Source organism: Sitophilus oryzae, unplaced genomic scaffold (assembly GCF_002938485.1).
Source record: "Sitophilus oryzae breed Bouriz unplaced genomic scaffold, Soryzae_2.0 scaffold_494_pilon_pilon, whole genome shotgun sequence".
Taxonomy (NCBI): domain Eukaryota; kingdom Metazoa; phylum Arthropoda; class Insecta; order Coleoptera; family Curculionidae; genus Sitophilus; species Sitophilus oryzae.
The window spans coordinates 2796125-2816541 of NW_022147078.1; the positions used below are offsets into that span (position 1 = coordinate 2796125).

General features: G+C 35.3%; 1 protein-coding gene and 1 pseudogene across 8 annotated transcripts; both read left to right on the forward strand.

Moving 5' to 3' along the window:
- On the forward strand, positions 1-6496 carry LOC115886527 (annotated as a pseudogene).
- Positions 6497-12734: 6238 nt separating this feature from the next.
- Positions 12735-19658, forward strand: LOC115886538 (transcription factor cwo). 8 transcript variants are annotated; one of them, XM_030905750.1, is made up of 7 exons: positions 12738-13123; positions 14320-14388; positions 14482-14929; positions 15580-15658; positions 16938-17143; positions 18170-18577; positions 18843-19658. In XM_030905750.1, exons 5-7 carry the CDS (start codon positions 16947-16949, stop codon positions 19231-19233), a joined length of 996 nt encoding a protein of 331 aa, XP_030761610.1. In that variant the 5' UTR covers positions 12738-13123; positions 14320-14388; positions 14482-14929; positions 15580-15658; positions 16938-16946; the 3' UTR covers positions 19234-19658. The 8 variants fall into 8 exon arrangements, with proteins under 8 accessions (XP_030761606.1, XP_030761608.1, XP_030761607.1 ...); XM_030905754.1 differs by having other exon boundaries at positions 13051-13123; positions 14461-14929; XM_030905746.1 differs by lacking the exon at positions 15580-15658 and having other exon boundaries at positions 12735-13123; positions 14461-14557.
- The last annotated feature ends 759 nt before the right edge of the window (positions 19659-20417 follow it).

Consider the following 20417-nt stretch of genomic DNA (forward strand, 5'->3'; position numbering starts at 1 on the left):
AAAACAAAAGAATTTCAATTGGGATTCGCAGACGCGGCGTGCGATGTAGACTCTAATCCTAACTTTCTGGCGCTTGAGGAATGCGACGTTATGGGAACTGGCCAGCCCATAATTTAGCCCTCTTGAGTTGTTGTTAGAGAATTGTCTGCAGGCGTACGATGTCTGTCAAGGTAGTCTTGATGCCGAGGCGCCGGTCAAGTTCTACCACGAAATTCCGCATTCCTAGGTACCTTCGTTTACGGGGGGGATTGTTAAGATTCGTCTAGTCGGAGAGACGACGCTTGCAATTCACCCCGTAAATGCTAGGAGCTATAAACTTGGGAATGTTTTTTGTTACTTTTTTTAAAATAATTTTTCCAATTATTTATAGGAAGTTCCAGCATGTTTCCAGTTTGCCCCATTACGAAATAGAACATTTTGATCAAGCAAATTAATCGTAATAACACAGATGTGGTCGGTTTTTGCTCTCGAACGGCATATCTAAGGTAACGTTGCTTCAATTTTTCGATAATAAGGTAACTTTAATTGATGTATTTCTTCATTTCTTCCCTTATTTTTGAACGTTACAGGAAGTTCGTTGGAAAATCAATCACCACAACCGGCTTTTCTTCTCCTAACCTTAAATCAGAGTTCAAAAATATAACAAAAATATCAGATAACAAGAAACGTTTAATAACTATATTGATAATTAGAACTGAAAATGCGTAACCGGCGTAGAAATATGCGACGTTCAGCAGCGATAATGGGTAAAGTTATTGAAAGCAATCGTAAAGAAGCCAACAAACATGTTCTATGAAGCTAATAAAAGGTAAACATAGCATCAGTTAAGTTTTAAAAGGCATATAGTGTATTATTATCTGTTATTATGGTGTATTATATCGTATGATCGAAAAAAAAACGGCGACCAGTTGGCTGGGAAATGACGATCGATAACATTTCCCATATAAATTTACATCATTCTTTGATTTACGTATAAAATGACTGAGATCTTCATTTCATAGCCGTCACTGACGCGGTTTTTTTTCCGATCGTACAGTATTTATTTCTGTTTATTATAAGGTTCCACAATATTAAAAATAAATCATGCAAATCATGGTCATTACCGTTTCAAAAATTGCAAGCTAAATTTTAACCCTATTGAAAAAAAAATTACCTTAAACGTTAGTTAAGCTAGCTTGTTTTATTTAGTAGTTGGTATATTATAAATGAGTGACTACGACTATGAAGAAAGTTTATTGTTTTGTAGATACTCTCCTGTGTGATGCTCTCACTCCTATAGAGGCCGTGACCTATAACCGGAGATAAATAATGTATTCACTTATGAAGTAGGAAACAGGATAATAGCTTATTGATAAAACAAATCAAATGTAATGGAAGGTATTTAAAACATGAAGTTATTATTTGTGTATGTGTTTTTTGCTGGGATATTTTGTACTTTGCTTGCAATTCCTGTGTCAGCATATCAAATTGAGGGCGGATACAACTGTGATGGTAAGTACCTTTAATTAATCAAAATCAAGTATACTTTTACTTACATTCAAAATTTTCTTTATTTTATTTACCAAAATGATGATTTTCTTAAAGTAAATAAGATTATTAATGTGTACAAAAATATTTTTAGGCAAAGGGGAAAGCATATGGGATCGGTACACCCATATCAAACCCAGCAAGGTTAAAGACGGATCAAATGGTGATGTGGCTTGCGATTCCTACCATCTCTGGCGAGAAGACGTTGAAATTCTGAAAAATATGAGCGTTCATTTTTACAGGTAATGTAAAAAATTAATGATATTTTTGAATAAACGTTTATTATGATTAACTTCTTTTAGATTTTCTTTGTCTTGGACCAGAATCTTACCCGATGGCTATAACATGAACATTAGTGCTGCTGGAATTAAATATTACAACGGCTTGATTGACGCTTTGCTGGAGAATGGAATCGAACCAGTGGTAAGAAATATCCATAATAATTGTAGAATATATTTTGTTAAGAAAGAAATTGATTAATAATTGAATACAAATATTAATCAATTAAAATTTTGTGATTCAGTGTTTTGAACACGCTCCATAAAGATTCAAAAGGTCATTATTCTCTTTAATCATTTTTCCAGCTTGTATAATATTGTTGAACCTATTATATCTATTGTGTATTTTTTTCTACCCTTTGTAGGTAACTTTATATCACTGGGACCTGCCTCAAACCCTTCAAGATTTAGGAGGCTGGACAAATACCATAATTCCCGACAGGTTTGCTGATTTTGCACGTGTCGCGTTCAGCAATTTCGGAGATCGAGTAAGTATTCCCTAGAATATTACCATAGACCCTCATACACCAGAAGATCCAGGCTGTGGACTTGGTCTGCCCAAAATTCTTGTATCAGTCCTAAGAAAAAAAATCCATATGAATGTATGTCCTCAATGGTCCTTAATATCTTAACTTTTTAGATACAGGGTGGTAAAGTTTTATAATTTCTTTTTATAATAACTCTGATTGGATGTTATAGATATTTTTATAAAATTGGTCAAGTGCGTTTCCGTACCATTCATTTCCGATTTAGCTGAAATTTTGAATACGCGTACCTATAAGTAATTAAAAAAAAATTAAGACACATTACTAAAAATTGTATTAATCAATAATAAATTTGTACAAAGTAAAAATAAATATGTAAAAATATGTGAAAATTAAAAAAAAAACGATTAAAAAAAAGTCGCCTTGACTAGGATTCGAACCTGCCTTACTACGGCTCCATCGTCATAGCAGCGTAAAGTCCTAAGGCTTTAACCACGCGGCCACCGAGGACTTGAAAGATTCTATGTAAAATTCTTACTTAAAAGATAATGTTTAGTGAAAGTACTTTTTTATTTATAAACATTAATTTAATTCTGTTTTTAGTATTTGTTCTTATAGCGGCAACATAGATAGATTATCTGTAAAAATTTCAACTGTCTACCTATAACGATTCATAAGATAGACCTTTGTGACAGACTGACGGACGGACAGTGAAGTCTTAGTAATAGGGTTCCCGTTTTTGCTCTTTGGGTACGGAACCCTAAATAATTGATACACGTCTTGTATGTGTTGGAGGCAAATGCCGAATTTTGGCCAACGTCCAAAATAATTAGACATATGGCGATTTGTCCATACTAAACTTGCCAGGAGGTTAATCTTTTTTTGGTATAATATAACAACAAAAGATTAATACCCTCCGCATAGAAGTTGAAACCAATGCAATCAAAACTCTTCCGCGTAACTTTGTGGATATAGGTAGGTATATTTAATTATAATCGCCATATGTCAATTGCCAATTTTCGGCATCTGCCTCCAACATATGCATTAAAGTGCATTTTTTTGAGATTCAAACTTTTTTTTTTATCTGTTAATATCCTTTCAAAAGTTTTTTTTGAAAAATGTTACCACTCTTTTTTTTAGAATCACCATCAAGTTCACCATCACCGTCAAGAATCACCACAATTTAAAGTACATGACTCTTTTTCTGTTAATACTTTTTTCTGTTAATAAAAGGTAAAAACCTGGATTACCATAAACGAGCCTGCCAGCATCTGCGTGGATACCTACGAGAATGGAGACGGAGCTCCGGGAATCGTATCCAGAGGCGTGGGCAGCTACATTTGTGGGAAAAACGTGTTAATAGCCCACGCCAAGGCCTACAAAATATACAAAGACGAGTTTAAGCAGTCTCAGAGAGGTGAGTCAGTCTTGTAAATTTTTTAAATCGGTCTAAAAAATAGTGTACCAAACTTTAGCAGATAAAAATAAAACAAAAGTTTTTATTTACATAATATGTCCTAAGTAAAGGTATATAAACATAATATGTTTCTGTTTATTTTAAGAACATTGATAAACTATTTTCTTTGAAATTTCGTACTCTTACACATATTTTACTGGATCTGTGTCTTTTATATTTATCTGCTTTATCACTCACTGAGTTAGTTTGGTGGTACACAGTTTTTTTACATCCTGTATATGCAATACACCAACAGAGTGATGCTTTTTTATGATTTCTTTTAAAATTTATGATTTCTTTTAAAATACTCTGTATACAGCTATTTTATATTGTTTGTTGTTTAGGTAAAGTGGGCATTACCATTGATTCCATATGGGCTGATGCCAAAACGCCAGATGATCGGGATGCTGCGAATAGGAGATGCAAATGTCGGTAAGTTTAACGAAAAGAAACGGCGTCGGAGTTGGCTTTGATTTTCCAACTCGACGCCATTTTTTTATATATATACCGGGTATGCGTCTCAAAAGTGGGTCTTGTTTATTTTTTCAGTTAAAAACTTAATTTGGTATGTTAGTATATGACATAAATTAGATTGATTGACGTATTCAGTTGTTTTTAATCACTTCCTGTTTCACCGGAAATGACTACAACTTTTGATATAACGTGATCAAAACACTTTAATACGTCAATCAATCCTGATTTATGTCACATACTAACATACCAAATCTCGTTTTTTTATCTGAAGAAATAAAAAGTTATACCGGGTGCGTCTCGGTATAATACTTTCGGAACTTTCAGTTCGGCTGGTTCGCCCATCCCATATTCTCCGCCACTGGAGACTATCCGGACGTGATGAAATCCACCATAGCCGCCCGCAGCCGAAGCCAAAACTACTCGACGTCCAGACTACCGGATTTTACCCCCTTGGAGTTAGATTCCCTCAAAAGATCCGCCGATTTCCTCGGCCTGAACCACTACAACACCTGGATGGCCTATTCCAAACATTTTCCCCTCTCAGAGGTGTCCTTCGCCGCGGACAAAGGCACCGGATTGGTCAGGGACCCGAAATTGCGCGATCCCACGTTGGCACCCGAAGGCTTTAGGAAGTTGCTGAACTGGATCAAGGAAGAGTACGGGAACCCGTTGGTTTACGTGACGGAAAACGGCGTGGGGGATTCCGGAGGAAGTCTTGAAGATCAGCACCGTGTGACGTTTCTGCAGGAGTACCTGCACGCTCTGTTCCTGGCCGTGGAGCAGGACGGATGCAACGTGCAAAGGTATACCGTGTGGAGTATCATGGATAACATGGAGTGGACTGCTGGATACACGTGAGTTTTTCAGTTTTATACGGTATTAAGAAAGGGAAAGTAGAGTATTATAAAATAAATTATTGTCCCTAATGTTCCAGAGTACTTTTTTTTCTTGACGAAATGGCGAATGCGCCTATTCAAGGAAATTTTAAAAATGTCTGAATTATTAAGGTAGAAGTACGATAATTCAACTGGTTATAGATAAATACCGTATGGTCAAAAAAAAACGGCGTCAGCGATGGTTATGAAATGAAGATCGTTTTAATTTATATGTAAATTTATATCGGAAATATCATCGATCGTCATTTCCCAGCCAACTGGACGCCGGTTTTTTCGATCATACGGTATTTTATAAAAATGTAATATATTATTTAAGCACAATATAAATTGAAATAATATGTATCAATTATTATATTGTGCATTTATTTAATTGTATGAATTATATCTGTCCCCCATCGTTTATTTTATACGTTCCTTATGCAGAAATAAATTTATTCAAAATAATTGTTTTTCTTTAAATTATAACTGTTTACAAGAGTAGCTATAATTTCCTCCTGATAGAACTCTAAAATTATCCGATTTTGAACAAAGATATATAGCATTTTATTGTGACCTCAGGCATATAGCATTTTATTGTGATTGAATTGATTTCTTTTATATATTTTTTTTTCTTTTATTTTTCAGTGTTAAATTTGGCCTGTACCACGTGGATTTCAAGAGCCCCCAAAGGACAAGAACTCCGAAAAGTTCGGCTTATTTTTTCGAAGGTTACTGTAGGGCGCTGTCCGATGTGGAGGTTTCTCTGGTATAGCAATATGGTAAGATTTTTTTTTACATTTACTAATTATACTATCTTTTAATTTGATGATAATTAATTTACTTTGTATAAATTATTTTTAGGTACCACTGCAGTTAAGAAATATATCCATTAAATCAGAAGGACACAAGCAAGAAGTATCCAGAGTAGATATTATTATGTCATATATAATATATGTATAGTAAGTCTTAAGTTTATTCCTAATTTGTTTAATATTACTTTTATCATATTTATATTGTAGCTATGTATCCAGAGTACTGAAAAATAATTTTAAATGGAAGATCTTTGAATTAACTTACAAATCAAGTTTTTTTTCTTGACGAAATGGCGAATGCGCCTATTAAAGGAAACTTTTAATACTTAGAAATTGCCTGAATTATTAAGGTAGAAGTACGCTAATTCAACTGGTTATAGATAAGTATCGTATGATCGAAGAAAAAACGGCGTCAGCGATGGCTATGAAATGAAGATCGCTGTCATTTTATATGTAGATTTATATGGGAAATATCGATCGCCATTTCCCAGCCAACTGGACGACGTTTCTTTTCGATCATACGGTATTTTATAAATGTAATGTAATATTTAAGCAGAATATAAATAGAAATAATATGTATCATTTATTATATTGTGCATTTATTTTATTGTATGAATTATATATGTTCTTGTCTAAATTATTTTAAACGTTCCTTATTCAGAAATAAATTTATTCAAAATAATTGGTGTTTTTTTAAATTATTGAAACTGTTTATCAAAGTAGATATAATTACCTCCTGGTAGAACTCGAACATTTTCCGATTTTGAACAAAGGTATATAGTCTTGGATGTATCAGGATCACATAAGAGCGAGGAGGTATTTTTCGTTGATGAATTTAGCAGGAGCATCTATACCTCCTCGCACTTATGTACTCCTGGTAGCAGGTCTCTTATTTGTACGAAATAAAATATTTTTCTGCCAGATTCGCCAAAAGTCGAAGAAATCTTGAATTTGTATCAGGATCACATAAGAGCGAGGAGGTATTTTTCGATGATGAATTTAGCAGGAGCATCTATACCTCCTCGCACTTATGTACTCCTGGTAGCAGGTCTCTTATTTGTACGAAATAAAATATTTTTCTGCCAGTTTCGCCAAAAGTCGAAGAAATCTTGGATTTGTATCAGGATCACATAAGAGCGAAGAGGTATTTTTCGTTGATAAATTTAGCAGGAGCATCTATACCTCCTCGCACTTATGTACTCCTGGTAGCAGGTCTCTTATTTGTACGAAATAAAATATTTTTCTGCCAGATTCGCCAAAAGTCGAAGAAATCTTGGATTTGTATCAGGATCACATAAGAGCGAGGAGGTATTTTTCGTTGATGAATTTAGCAGGAGCATCTATACCTCCTCGCACTTATGTACTCCTGGTAGCAGGTCTCTGATTTGTACGAAATAAAATATTTTTCTGCCAGTTTCGCCAAAAGTCGAAGAAATCTTGGATTTGTATCAGGATCACATAAGAGCGAGGAGGTATTTTTCGTTGATGAATTTAGCAGGAGCATCTATACCTCCTCGCACTTATGTACCCCTGGTAGCAGGTCTCTGATTTGTACGAAATAAAATATTTTTCTGCCAGTTTCGCCAAAAGTCGAAGAAATCTTGGATTTGTATCAGGATCATATAAGAGCGAGGAGGTATTTTTCGTTGATAAATTTTAGCAGGAGAAGATCTATACCTCCTCACTTATGTACTCCTGGTAGCAGGTGTCTGATTTGTACGAAATAAAATATTTTTCTGCCAGTTTCGCCAAAAGTCGAAGAAATCTTGGATTTGTATCAGGATCACATAAGAGCGAGGAGGTATTTTTCGTTTATGAATTTTAGCAGGAGCATCTATACCTCCTCGCACTTATGTACTCCTGGTAGCAGGTCTCTGATTTGTACGAAATAAAATATTTTTCTGCCAGTTTCGCCAAAAGTCGAAGAAATCTTGGATTTGTATCAGGATCATATAAGAGCGAGGAGGTATTTTTCGTTGATAAATTTTAGCAGGAGCATCTATACCTCCTCGCACTTATGTACTCCTGGTAGCAGGTGTCTGATTTGTACGAAATAAAATATTTTTCTGCCAGTTTCGCCAAAAGTCGAAGAAATCTTGGATTTGTATCAGGATCGCATAAGAGCGAGGAGGTATTTTTCGTTGATAAATTTTAGCAGGAGCATCTATACCTCCTCGCACTTATGTACTCCTGGTAGCAGGTCTCTGATTTCTACGAAATAAAATATTTTTCTGCCAGTTTCGCCAAAAGTCGAAGAAATCTTGGATTTGTATCAGGATCACATAAGAGCGAGGAGGTAATTTTTGTTGATGAATTTTAGCAGGCGCATCTATACCTCCTCGCACTTATGTACTCCTGGTAGCAGGTCTCTGATTTGTACGAAATAAAATATTTTTCTGCCAGTTTCGCCAAATGTCGAAGAAATCTTGGATTTCTATCAGGATCACATAAGAGTGAGGAGGTATTTTTCGTTGATGAATTTAGCAGGAGCATCTATACCTCCTCGCACTTATGTACTCCTGGTAGCAGGTCTTTGATTTGTACGAAATAAAATATTTTTTTGTCAGTTTCGCCAAAAGTCGAAGAAATCTTGGATTTGTATCAGGATCACATAAGGGCGAGGAGGTATTTTTCGTTGATGAATTTAGCAGGAGCATCTATACCTCCTCGCACTTATGTACTCCTGGTAGCAGGTCTCGGATTTCTACGAAATAAAATATTCTTCTGCCAGTTTCGCCAAAAGTCGAAGAAATCTTGGATTTGTATCAGGATCACATAAGAGCGAGGAGGTATTTTTCGTTGATGAATTTAGCAGGAGCATCTATACCTCCTCGCACTTATGTACTCCTGGTAGCAGGTCTCTGATTTGTACGAAATAAAATATTTTTCTGCCAGTTTCGCCAAAAGTCGAAGAAATCTTGGATTTGTATCAGGATCACATAAGAGTGAGGAGGTATTTTTCGTTGATGAATTTAGCAGGAGCATCTATACCTCCTCGCACTTATGTACTCCTGGTAGCAGGTCTCTGATTTGTACGAAATAAAATATTTTTCTGCCAGTTTCGCCAAAAGTCGAAGAAATCTTGGATTTGTATCAGGATCACATAAGAGCGGGAAGGAAATTTTCGTTGATGAATTTTAGCAGGCGCATCTATACCTCCTCGCACTTATGTACTCCTGGTAGCAGGTCTCTGATTTGTACGAAATAAAATATTTTTCTGCCAGTTTCGCCAAAAGTCGATGAAATCTTGGATTTGTATCAGGATCACATAAGAGCGAGGAGGTATTTTTCGTTAATGAATATAGCAGGAGCATCTATACCTCCTCGCACTTATGTACTCCTGGTAGCAGGTGTCTGATTTGTACGAAACAAAATATTTTTCTGCCAGTTTCGCCAAAAGTCGAAGAAATCTTAAGTTTGTATCAGGATCACATAAGAGCGAGGAGGTATTTTTCGATCATGAATTTAGCAGGAGCATCTATACCTCCTCGCACTTATGTACTCCTGGTAGCAGGTCTTTGATTTGTACGAAATAAAATATTTTTCTGCCAGTTTCGCCAAAAGTCGAAGAAATCTTGGATTTGTATCAGGATCACATAAGAGCGAGGAGGTATTTTTCGTTGATGAATTTAGCAGGAGCATCTATACCTCCTCGCACTTATGTACTCCTGGTAGCAGGTGTCTGATTTGTACGAAATAAAATATTTTTCTGCCAGTTTCGCCAAAAGTCGAAGAAATCTTGGATTTGTATCAGGATCACATAAGAGCGAGGAGGTGTTTTTCGTTGATGAATTTTAGCAGGAGCATCTATACCTCCTCGCACTTATGTACTCCTGGTAGCAGGTCTCTGATTTGTACGAAATAAAATATTTTTCTGCCCGTTTCGCCAAAAGTCGAAGAAATCTTGGAATTGTATCAGGATCACATAAGAGCGAGGAGGTGTTTTTCGTTGATGAATTTTAGCAGGAGCATCTATACCTCCTCGCACTTATGTACTCCTGGTAGCAGGTCTCTGATTTGTACGAAATAAAATATTTTTCTGCCAGTTTCGCCAAAAGTCGAAGAAATCTTGGATTTGTATCAGGATCACATAAGAGCGAGGAGGTATTTTTCGTTGATGAATTTAGCAGGAGCATCTATACCTCCTCGCACTTATGTACTCCTGGTAGCAGGTCTCTGATTTGTACGAAATAAAATATTTTTCTGCCAGTTTCGCCAAAAGTCGAAGAAATCTTGGATTTGTATCAGGATCACATAAGAGCGAGGAGGTATTTTTCGTTGATGAATTTTAGCAGGAGCATCTATACCTCCTCGCACTTATGTACTCCTGGTAGCAGGTCTCTGATTTGTACGAAATAAAATATTTTTCTGCCAGTTTCGCCAAAAGTCGAAGAAATCTTGGATTTGTATCAGGATCACATAAGAGCGAGGAGGTATTTTTGTTGATGAATTTTAGCAGGAGCATCTATACCTCCTCGCACTTATGTACTCCTGGTAGCAGGTCTCTGATTTGTACGAAATAAAATATTTTTCTGCCAGTTTCGCCAAAAGTCGAAGAAATCTTGGATTTGTATCAGGATCATATAAGAGCGAGGAGGTATTTTTCGTTGATAAATTTTAGCAGGAGCATCTATACCTTCTCGCACTTATGTACTCCTGGTAGCAGGTGTCTGATTTGTACGAAATAAAATATTTTTCTGCCAGTTTCGCCAAAAGTCGAAGAAATCTTGGATTTGTATCAGGATCACATAAGAGCGAGGAGGTATTTTTGTTGATGAATTTTAGCAGGAGCATCTATACCTCCTCGCACTTATGTACTCCTGGTAGCAGGTCTCTGATTTGTACGAAATAAAATATTTTTCTGCCAGTTTCGCCAAAAGTCGAAGAAATCTTGGATTTGTATCAGGATCACATAAGAGCGAGGAGGTATTTTTCGTTGATAAATTTTAGCAGGAGCATCTATACCTCCTCGCACTTATGTACTCCTGGTAGCAGGTGTCTGATTTGTACGAAATAAAATATTTTTTCGCCAGTTTCGCCAAAAGTCGAAGAAATCTTGGATTTGTATCAGGATCATATATAAGAGCGAGGAGGTGTTTTTCGTTGATGAATTTTAGCAGGAGCATCTATACCTCCTCGCACTTATGTACTCCTGGTAGCAGGTCTCTGATTTGTACGAAATAAAATATTTTTCTGCCAGTTTCGCCAAAAGTCGAAGAAATCTTGGATTTGTATCAGGATCATATAAGAGCGAGGAGGTATTTTTCGTTGATGAATTTTAGCAGGAGCATCTATACCTCCTCGCACTTATGTACTCCTGGTAGCAGGTCTCTGATTTGTACGAAATAAAATATTTTTCTGCCAGTTTCGCCAAAAGTCGAAAAAATCTTGGATTTGTATCAGGATCACATAAGAGCGAGGAGGTATTTTTCGAGGTAATAAATAAATCGAAAAATGAATATATCGACAAATCAATAAATAGATTAATCAATAAATCCATAAATCGATAAATCGGTATAATATAATAATAATAGTGATTTTCCCACTGCAGGGACCTTATCAAACGAATTGGATCGGCTTTCTTATAATCATTTATCAAATCGATAAATCAATAAATCGATAAATCGATAAATCAATACATCAATAAATCAATAAATCAATGAATCCATAAATCGATAAATCGATAAATCCATAAATCCATAAATCAATAAATCAATAAATCAATAAATCAATAAATCAATAAATCAATAAATCAATAAATCAATAAATCAATAAATCAATAAATCAATAAATCAATAAATCCATAAATCAATAAATCAATAAATCTATAAATCAATAAATCTATAAATCGGAATATTATAATAATAATAGTGATTTTATCAAACGAATTGGATCAGCTTTCTTAGCTATCAACCAAAAGTTGCAATACGCAATAAGGCTAAGGCGAAAGCGAAAACGAATCGATAAATCAATAAATCCATAAATCAATAAATCGACAAATCAATAAATCGATAAATAAATAAATCGAAAAATGAATAAATCGACAAATCAATAAATAGATTAATCAATAAATCCATAAATCGATAAATCAATAAATCAATAAATCAATAAATCAATAAATCAATAAATCGGTATAATATAATAATAATAGTGATTTTCCCACTGCAGGGACCTTAAACGAATTGGATCGGCTTTCTTATAATCATTTATCAAATCGATAAATCGATAAATCAATAAATCGATAAATCAATAAATCGATAAATCGATAAATCGATAAATCAATACATCAATGAATCCATAAATCGATAAATCGATAAATCGATAAATCGATAAATCGATAAATCAATAAATCAATAAATAGATTAATCAATAAATCCATAAATCGATAAATCAATAAATCAATAAATCAATAAATCGATAAATCGATAAATCGATAAATCGATAAATCGATAAATCGATAAATCGATAAATCGATAAATCAATAAATCAATAAATCAATAAATCTGAACTATAGTTATATAGAACTATATATAGTACCAGTTAAAATACTTGCACTTATTTCTGGGACACCCTGTATATTTTAATGTTTAAAATTGAAATATAAAATTAATAAAATAAGACAAATCAAATTAAAAACTAACGAGAAGTATTAAAAAAACATTGGAAAACGGCGCGTACAAGGGCAAAAAGAGAGCAACGCGACAGGTCTATTATCATAAAAACTAGAAGGTTATCGGGGTAAGAACAAATAGAAGAAAGAAAGAAACACGTTGTATTTCGAAACGTTTGAAAATGGTGAGAGCAATTATGGGTCGGTCCACACGTGCGCTGGCAGGACTCGCTCTCGCAGGTCGACAGAAGGAGAGGCCTCGTGCCTGCAGGCTGGCGCGACTGCGACGGCCTAAAAAAGCCCGTCCTGCCTCGAACCACACTCTCACGTGCTCCGCGGCGTGTTTACTCGTGCGCTATCATCAGTTCTCGGCCGACTCCTGCTGCCACACACAGAAAGCCAACGCATTTCGAGGGCGCGTTTCCCGCAGCTCCCCAAACTACACCCGGCTCTTATATGTGTTATCGTTATTTCCGCTTATGAGAAACGGAACCGAAACAAGTTGGATTTCAGCCGGACCGTTCGGAACGACACGACCATCATCATGAACATGGCCCACGTATGCTGGGAGGAAAACTCCAACATCCAGCGCATCAAGTACGAAAGGTAAGCGGGTTCGTGTAAAAAGGAACGTCGCTCTGCGAAAATCGCATTTTCAAAAACGAAAAATTTCCATTAGATCGGCGAAAGTCACCATATCGCAAAGATAACAAACTTAATTCGTGAGTGACGTAAACGCGACGTCTATAAACATTATTTACCCATCATCACGTTTGGAAATGATTTCGCACTATTTATAGCAGCAGCGCGCGACGTCCAAAATATTTTAATAACATCGTTCGATACGAAAAAATAGTTTTTAATTTTTGTTTTGTTGGTCGTTTCTCGGTATTGTCGGCAATTATCTATCGTACAGAATAATAATAATTTTAAATTGTTTTGAGTTTTATCCGAAAAAAGTCCGCCTCAAGGTCGACGTACTAGAAGTATTATTTTTTAATAACTACGCAATGTCTTTGATTTTAGTTCTTTGTCGTACCTTACTAGCAAAAATTACGAGCTAATCAATTAATGACCAATAAGCAATCTTAATCCACCCAAACTTCGGCACCATGTTCTTCAGATAAAAACAAGTAAAAATGTTCCTATAAATCCATGTCCTAAAATCTTCCGATTTGGAGATAAGGGGGGAAAGGTTTTATTATTTTGGTTTTTTTCCAAATAGTTTTTGAAATAACGTCGATATTTGGATGCAAATTTGGTGTCAGTGCCTGTATAAAAAACTACTTCTCCAAAAAAAATGTAATTTTTTTGGGGAAGGTCATCGATCGTCATTTCCAAGCCAAATAGACGCCGTTTTTTTTTCATCATACCGTCCATTTACGCCATTTTTTACGTAAAAGGGGCCTCTTGGTAAAAATCGCTATAAGTAACGGTTTTCGAGGTAATTGAAATCGAAATAATCAATACATGTCATCATTGACATAAATTAAACATATGCTGATTAGATAGTTATATTAGGCCAAAATTGAAATGATTTTGTTACAAAAGGTTCAACAGAAACTGTTTCATCATAAAACTTTCTAGAAAAAGATTATGATTAATTTAAAATAATAAAAAAGTCTCAGGACGAAAAATTATTAATCTTCTAAGAAAAAGTTATATGGCCTTTTTTACTTTATTCTGATCTGCAAAATATGCTGCCGAAGTTTCCCGAATACAATTCTGACCACCCTGTATTATAATTTAAGGTGCACTTAAATTAAAACAAAATCTTTAACCTGGGAACTGTTTTTTCGCAGGTTGAATCAAAACGAAGACGCTCTGAGAATGAAGGACGCGCCTAGAGGAATTTACCAATGTTGCGATTCGTAAGTATCTTGCCCGCAATTTCCGCACCGGAAATTCGGCATTCTAACATTATTTGGCTTTATTTTTCGCAGGTATTTTCTCCTTTTTTTTAGAAAAGAGCTTATTCGGCGGCCGCATTTGCAAGCCCCTTACAGTATCAGAAAAAATGTGGTTTTCCGTATTTACATGGTAATTGCATATTAAATCGTATATCGTCGGTTCAAAGGCTACACACAGCAATTTTGAACTGATAAAATATTAGAGATAGTTGATTTAATTGTTTCCTTCTTATCGCCCGTTTACACGAGTTTACTTTTTCCAATTTCTACTTGACAACGCTTCTCTATAAGAATACTGATAACATAAAAGTAAATCTAGAAGGATAAATATTATCTCTGTCGTGTTTTTTCCCAGTAATTTATTTTATTGTTTTAAGCCTAATGATTCAGGTTTAATTCTTAGATATTGTTAAATCATTTAAGAATATACATATAAAGTGCTTAATTTTTGGTAAAACAGAAAGTTTAACACCAAGGCACATACAATTAAAATGTGACAAAGGTTTGTTTTTATATTATGTTGTCTAGGTTAATTTTTTTAATTTACGGGAACATTTTTTTTTATTTTAATAAAATAGAAATTGCTGGAAAAGTAAATTTAAAAATAAACTGCTATTACGTATGTATTGTTGATTGCATACAACCATTGACCGCCATTTAGAAATGAACTTAGAAGAACAAAAATCTTTAATATTAAACAAATCTACGTTCAAAGTGAAAATAAAAGGTTTACTTTTGAAATTTAAAATGTTTTTATTATTAATTTCTTCATTTCTCGTTACTCTAGTGTAACAATTTGCCGTTACAAACTGATATAGTATTAAGTCATCTTTCTTTTAAATATATTTAAACTGATTTCACGAGCCACGAGACTCAATACAATAGTATAATTAGTAATAAGAACATAATATATATTGTAAGGTGTGTTTTTCAAAATTAAACCTTGGTATATGTATATTATCTTATTTGATTTTCTTGGAAACTCCACATTATTCCCATACGAAAAGGTTCCCTGTAGTTCAGATTGTAATGGATTGATATTAGGATTTTTTTTTATTAATTTTTGTATAATTTCAGTTGGTAAATAATAAAACTAATTCTATAAACTGTTCTTGTTTGAAGAATGTACTCATTTCTCTTTTTTGTTATCAGAAATTTAAACTTTTCCACTGCAACTTGCAGTGAAGATGATTGTGAATACGGGACATTCAAGAAAAGTAAAGTGGCGAGGGTAAGTAGCATGCTATATAAAACCGAATACCAAATATTTTAGGCTCGATATATTGTATGTAACGCCATATATAAGTAAGAATTAATGAAAAAACAACAAACTGTTTATTTGATTTACACACGGTATATTTGCACAGTCCATGACTTTCCGAGATTTAAGCGTGGGGCCATGACCAGGTGCAGCCCTAAAAGACAGTATAGAGTCGTGGGGCCGAGATCAGACGCAAGTACGGTTGTCGTTCCCTCTCCGTCATCAGAATACCGACGTTTGGTCAATTCAACCTGTAGATGTTTGTAATACAATATTAAATACAGATATAAAAGTGGCATTTATATATTTCTTTCCATCTCCACGTTATCTTTGTGATTGTTTTTGTGTCGCCTTCGAGCCGCAAGAAGAGTCAGAGTCGTAACATTTCTTTTTCATCCCTTAGATATAACCAGTTTGTATTCTTTGATCCATCCCCTTAAAATTGATTTTATCTATAGTATACAGATTTGCAGTAACTGTTTATTTCAATTTACAGAAAGTAATAAAAAAATTTAAGTCAACAATAAAAATATCTATCTCCAAGTTTTTATATTCCATTTGTTTTCTAGTTCGAAGTTGCTTAATAACTGTTACAAAATATATGATTTCAGTTTAGCCTGAAATTGTTGACAGCTTGCTGACGAGATGTGTACAGGATAAGTCTAAAATAAGTGCAAATATTTCTAGGGGTGCTATATTTCGATGTCTATGATTTTTTTTCGCAAAAAAAGATGTTGAAAATCGTGCCTTTTCTTTTAAATTTTCCTGCGTATTTTTTAATCTCTGATATTACCATATGGTTACCGCACTAAAAGGGAGGCTTGGAAGGGATGAAAATACAGAAAAAATCCGGTGGCCTAATTTTTTTTTAAAAATAAATCTTTTTTTATTTTGAAATTTCAAACTTGAATAACTCGGTTATTTTCGACTTATCTGTAAAGAGAAAATATATGTTTCTTTTATCGAGATCTACCACCCCTGAAAATATTTACACTTATTCAAGGCTCATCCTGTATATTATGAAATCCTAGTTAAATGCAACGGTTAAAAAACTTTCTGTAAAAAACTGGATATAAAATTTAAAAAAAATATTAAATATATCTTGGCCTCCTGTGAAGTCGTTTAAATTTATTCATACGGTACTATAAAATTATAAACTTAATTATACACTAAAAATCCGCATCAATAGCCTCTGTCCCAAACATCTTCTATGTAACAATCTTGACTGATCAGCGTTTCCCTCCCTTAGCAAGATCCGATGTCGCATCGGATCATCGAGAAGCGACGCAGGGACAGGATGAACAACTGTCTCGCGGACCTCAGCAGACTGATCCCAGCGGAGTACTTGAAGAAGGGGCGCGGTCGCATAGAGAAAACGGAAATAATCGAAATGGCCATCAAGCACATGAAACACCTGCAAGATCAGGAGAGGGTCGATCCTGCGGAACAATACAGGTGAGATTTACTTTTTTTACTAAAATAGAAATAGAGGAAAGTAACCAAATATGGAATACTATTAGTTTTTATGTTATCTATGTCAAAAAAGAGGTATTGTAATTGTAATTCTTAGTTATTATCAGTCATACAGGTACAACTTAATAATTGTTTTCTGTTACGTACCATGTGCGTCTCAAAAGTGGCTCACCCCTATAACTTTTTTATTTTTTCAGATAAAAAAACGAGATTTAGTATGTTAGTATATGACATAAATTAGGATGGATTGACGTATCAGATTGTCTTCGGTCACTTCCTGTTTCACCGGAAATGACTACAACTTTTGATTTTTGAATGGCACCCTCGGTATTTTTTTACTCTATTCGATAGAAAATGACATTCTGAATAGAATGACATATCATACGTCAACTTGTGAGATTCTCGTTTAATAAAAAATCGTATTTAAAATTCAATCTAGAGTGCCATGGCTATGTTATAAACATGAATTCTTAATCAAGGAGCCTTGGAAAAATAGATTTGATCGTCTAATGTTTTTAGTGTCTTATGTCCTGGCCAGTTAGAAAATGCTCAAATCGTATTTTCAATCATATCTCATTTTTTTCAAATGGAACGAGGGTAACTCATTAGCATATTTGGAAAAAGCATTTTTTTACGAATAATTTGATACCACACACTTGGTATTTCGAGTCAAATTTTCGTTACGAACCGCAAATTATGTAATTTCAAATAAACCATATGCGAAAATGTCAAAAGTTGACATATGGTGTGTCATTCTATTTAGAGTGTTATTTTCTATCGAATAAAGTAAAAAAATACCGAGAGTGCTATTTAAATATCAAAAGTTGTAGTCATTTCCGGTGAAACAGGAAGTGACCGAAGACAATTGAACACGTCAATCAATCCTAATTTATGTCATATACTAACATACCAAATCTCGTCTTTTTAACTGAAAAAGTAAAAAAGTTATAGGGGTGAGCCACTTTTGAGACGCACCCGGTATATTAATTCGATCTGAATCATTTTCAGGCTGGGTTACCAGGAATGTATGTCGGAAGCGATACGGTTCATGGTAGAAATCGAGGGCCACTTTCCGCGAGAGCCCGTGTGCGCGAGGCTTCTGAGCCATCTGCAGGCCCACTGCGACCAGGGACCCCACACGGGAGCCGCGCCAATACCCAGGTCGCCTCCGAGTCCCAGGCCTGTGCCCTGCGACTACACCGTGCCCAAGACGGAGCCGGAGAACAGCAACAGCAGCGACGCGTTCGTGGTGGCCACGGCCAGGGCGCAGGAGCCACAGAACGGAGCCTCCTACAAGTACAAAAACAGCATAAAGCTGCGCTTCAGCCAGGATGCGAGCGCGCACGAGGTGCCGAAAAGGCAAAGGATGGATGAGAGGCACGAGGCACCGGTGCCCGCTGTTTTCGACAGTCACAGGTAACTAAACCGTGTGTTGCATCTACACTCGGTACCTTAAAATTTTCATGCATTTTAAAGTTTTATATTTTTGGTTCTAGTAGGCCGATTTTGAAGATTTTTTAATCAATATGTAGCTAAATTATTTGACTTCTTAGTATCTCTTTTTTAATTACGCCATTTTATTAATCACAATTAATAACATTAAAATAAAAATAACATCAATAAATTATGTTTTTTTATTTATCTTTTTGATTATACCCACTAAGCTGTATGTACTTTTCAGCTCGGATCATAGTCCCCCTCCGATGCCGGACCCCAACAGTCGCTCGACCGACGACGACCGGCCACGCAGTCGACCTTCTTCGGACTGCGCATCGCCCACGGGGGCTCCCCAGACGCGCCACGGGGTTCCCCTTCGGCGCTTTTCCGATCTACGGACCAGTCCTTTCACCGGAGATAACTTCGAGGTGCCGCTGTTTGCGCTGCACGCCAAGGGATCCTACTACGTGCCCCTAACCATCGACTACAAGACCGTCTTGCCGTTCCTGCGGGGCGGAGACCTGTTGGACGCCACGCCGGCGCCCGCACTGCATCCCGTCACCATCAGCGTCAGTTTCCTGTCCCATTCGAAGCCCCCCAGATATAAATACGAATGCAACAATAACTGGCACTAGCGGGTGCGTTTGGTGGATGGAAAGAATGTGTGATATGTGATATCTCGCTTAAATAAAACGCGCGTGGCTTATTCGGTACCGGATTAATGCAGGAAGATAAGTACCTGAAGGTAATCATATAATCCGAGCCCGACTTATATACCATATAAGTGTAAAGAAAACAAAATCAAAAAGGACACAAACTAACGGAACTACCTCGTGATATTTGATGTGTGAGTGCGTGGAATCGACATGAGAGTGCGAAGTTTACAGTTATCTATTTTCTGATTAAAATGAATCACAAAAACTCGATTTCTGAACCTACCAAGGAATGTATTGCAACAGAAAAAAAATCTACATTTCACCTAAAATTATACAGAAATCGTTTTTAAAATTATTGTTGTGTTATGAACTGTTTAAATTAATACATGTTGATAATGAAATTATTTGCTGTTATTTTATTTCACTTCGTTCAACAGATAAATAATACACCGACGACTTAATTTGAAATAATTAAATTATTTTTTACATTGATTCATATACAGGGTGTCCTAGGCTGAGCGTGCATTAGAAGTTTCTAGAAAACTACAATATCTAGATAGGAGATTTTTTGCACATCACTGTTGTTCTCGATATCGATAGATCTCCTTGTAAAACAGTGATGTGCAAAAAATCTCCGATCTAGATATTGTAATTCTCTAAATTTCTGATGCACGCTCAGCCTGGGACACCCTGTATATACAAATCTAAATTACTTATTTGCAAAAAAATAATTCCGTAAATTCCACACTAAATCAACAAAAAAACCGTAATAGTTCTATACAACAAATAAGATTTACCTTTTATTTCAAAGTACCATGTCAAACAAAAACGACGTCACAATTCATGCTGAACTATATCTGGCGTAAGTTTTTGACAGTGTCAAAGAATAAGTAAGTATATAGAGGATCCCGAGATTTTTTAAACACTCTTGTATAATAATAAGATACCTGTATAAATTCTAACTCCATATAATTAATTTTCAAAAACTTATTTTACACTACAATTTTTGACAAGGACGGATGGCACATCATATAGTTCGTCCGACGAGAGGATCTCTGATAATGACAGTTGTGCCTGTCATTTTAACTAATAAATAAATAACGCCCTCCAACGGATAAACGAAGCACTTTTGTATAGAGGTCGTCTCCAATGAACTTATGTTT

What these genes read in the sequence shown, in the direction of transcription:
- LOC115886538 (XM_030905746.1), top strand. Translation starts at nt 13,062, where the DNA reads ATGAACATGGCCCACGTATGCTGGGAGGAAAACTCCAACATCCAGCGC. An exon ending in ATTTACCAATGTTGCGATTC is followed by an intron (nt 14,389 to 14,460) that starts GTAAGTATCTTG and finishes TATTTTTCGCAG; the next exon opens with GTATTTTCTCCTTTTTTTTA. An exon ending in GATCCTGCGGAACAATACAG is followed by an intron (nt 17,144 to 18,169) that starts GTGAGATTTACT and finishes AATCATTTTCAG; the next exon opens with GCTGGGTTACCAGGAATGTA.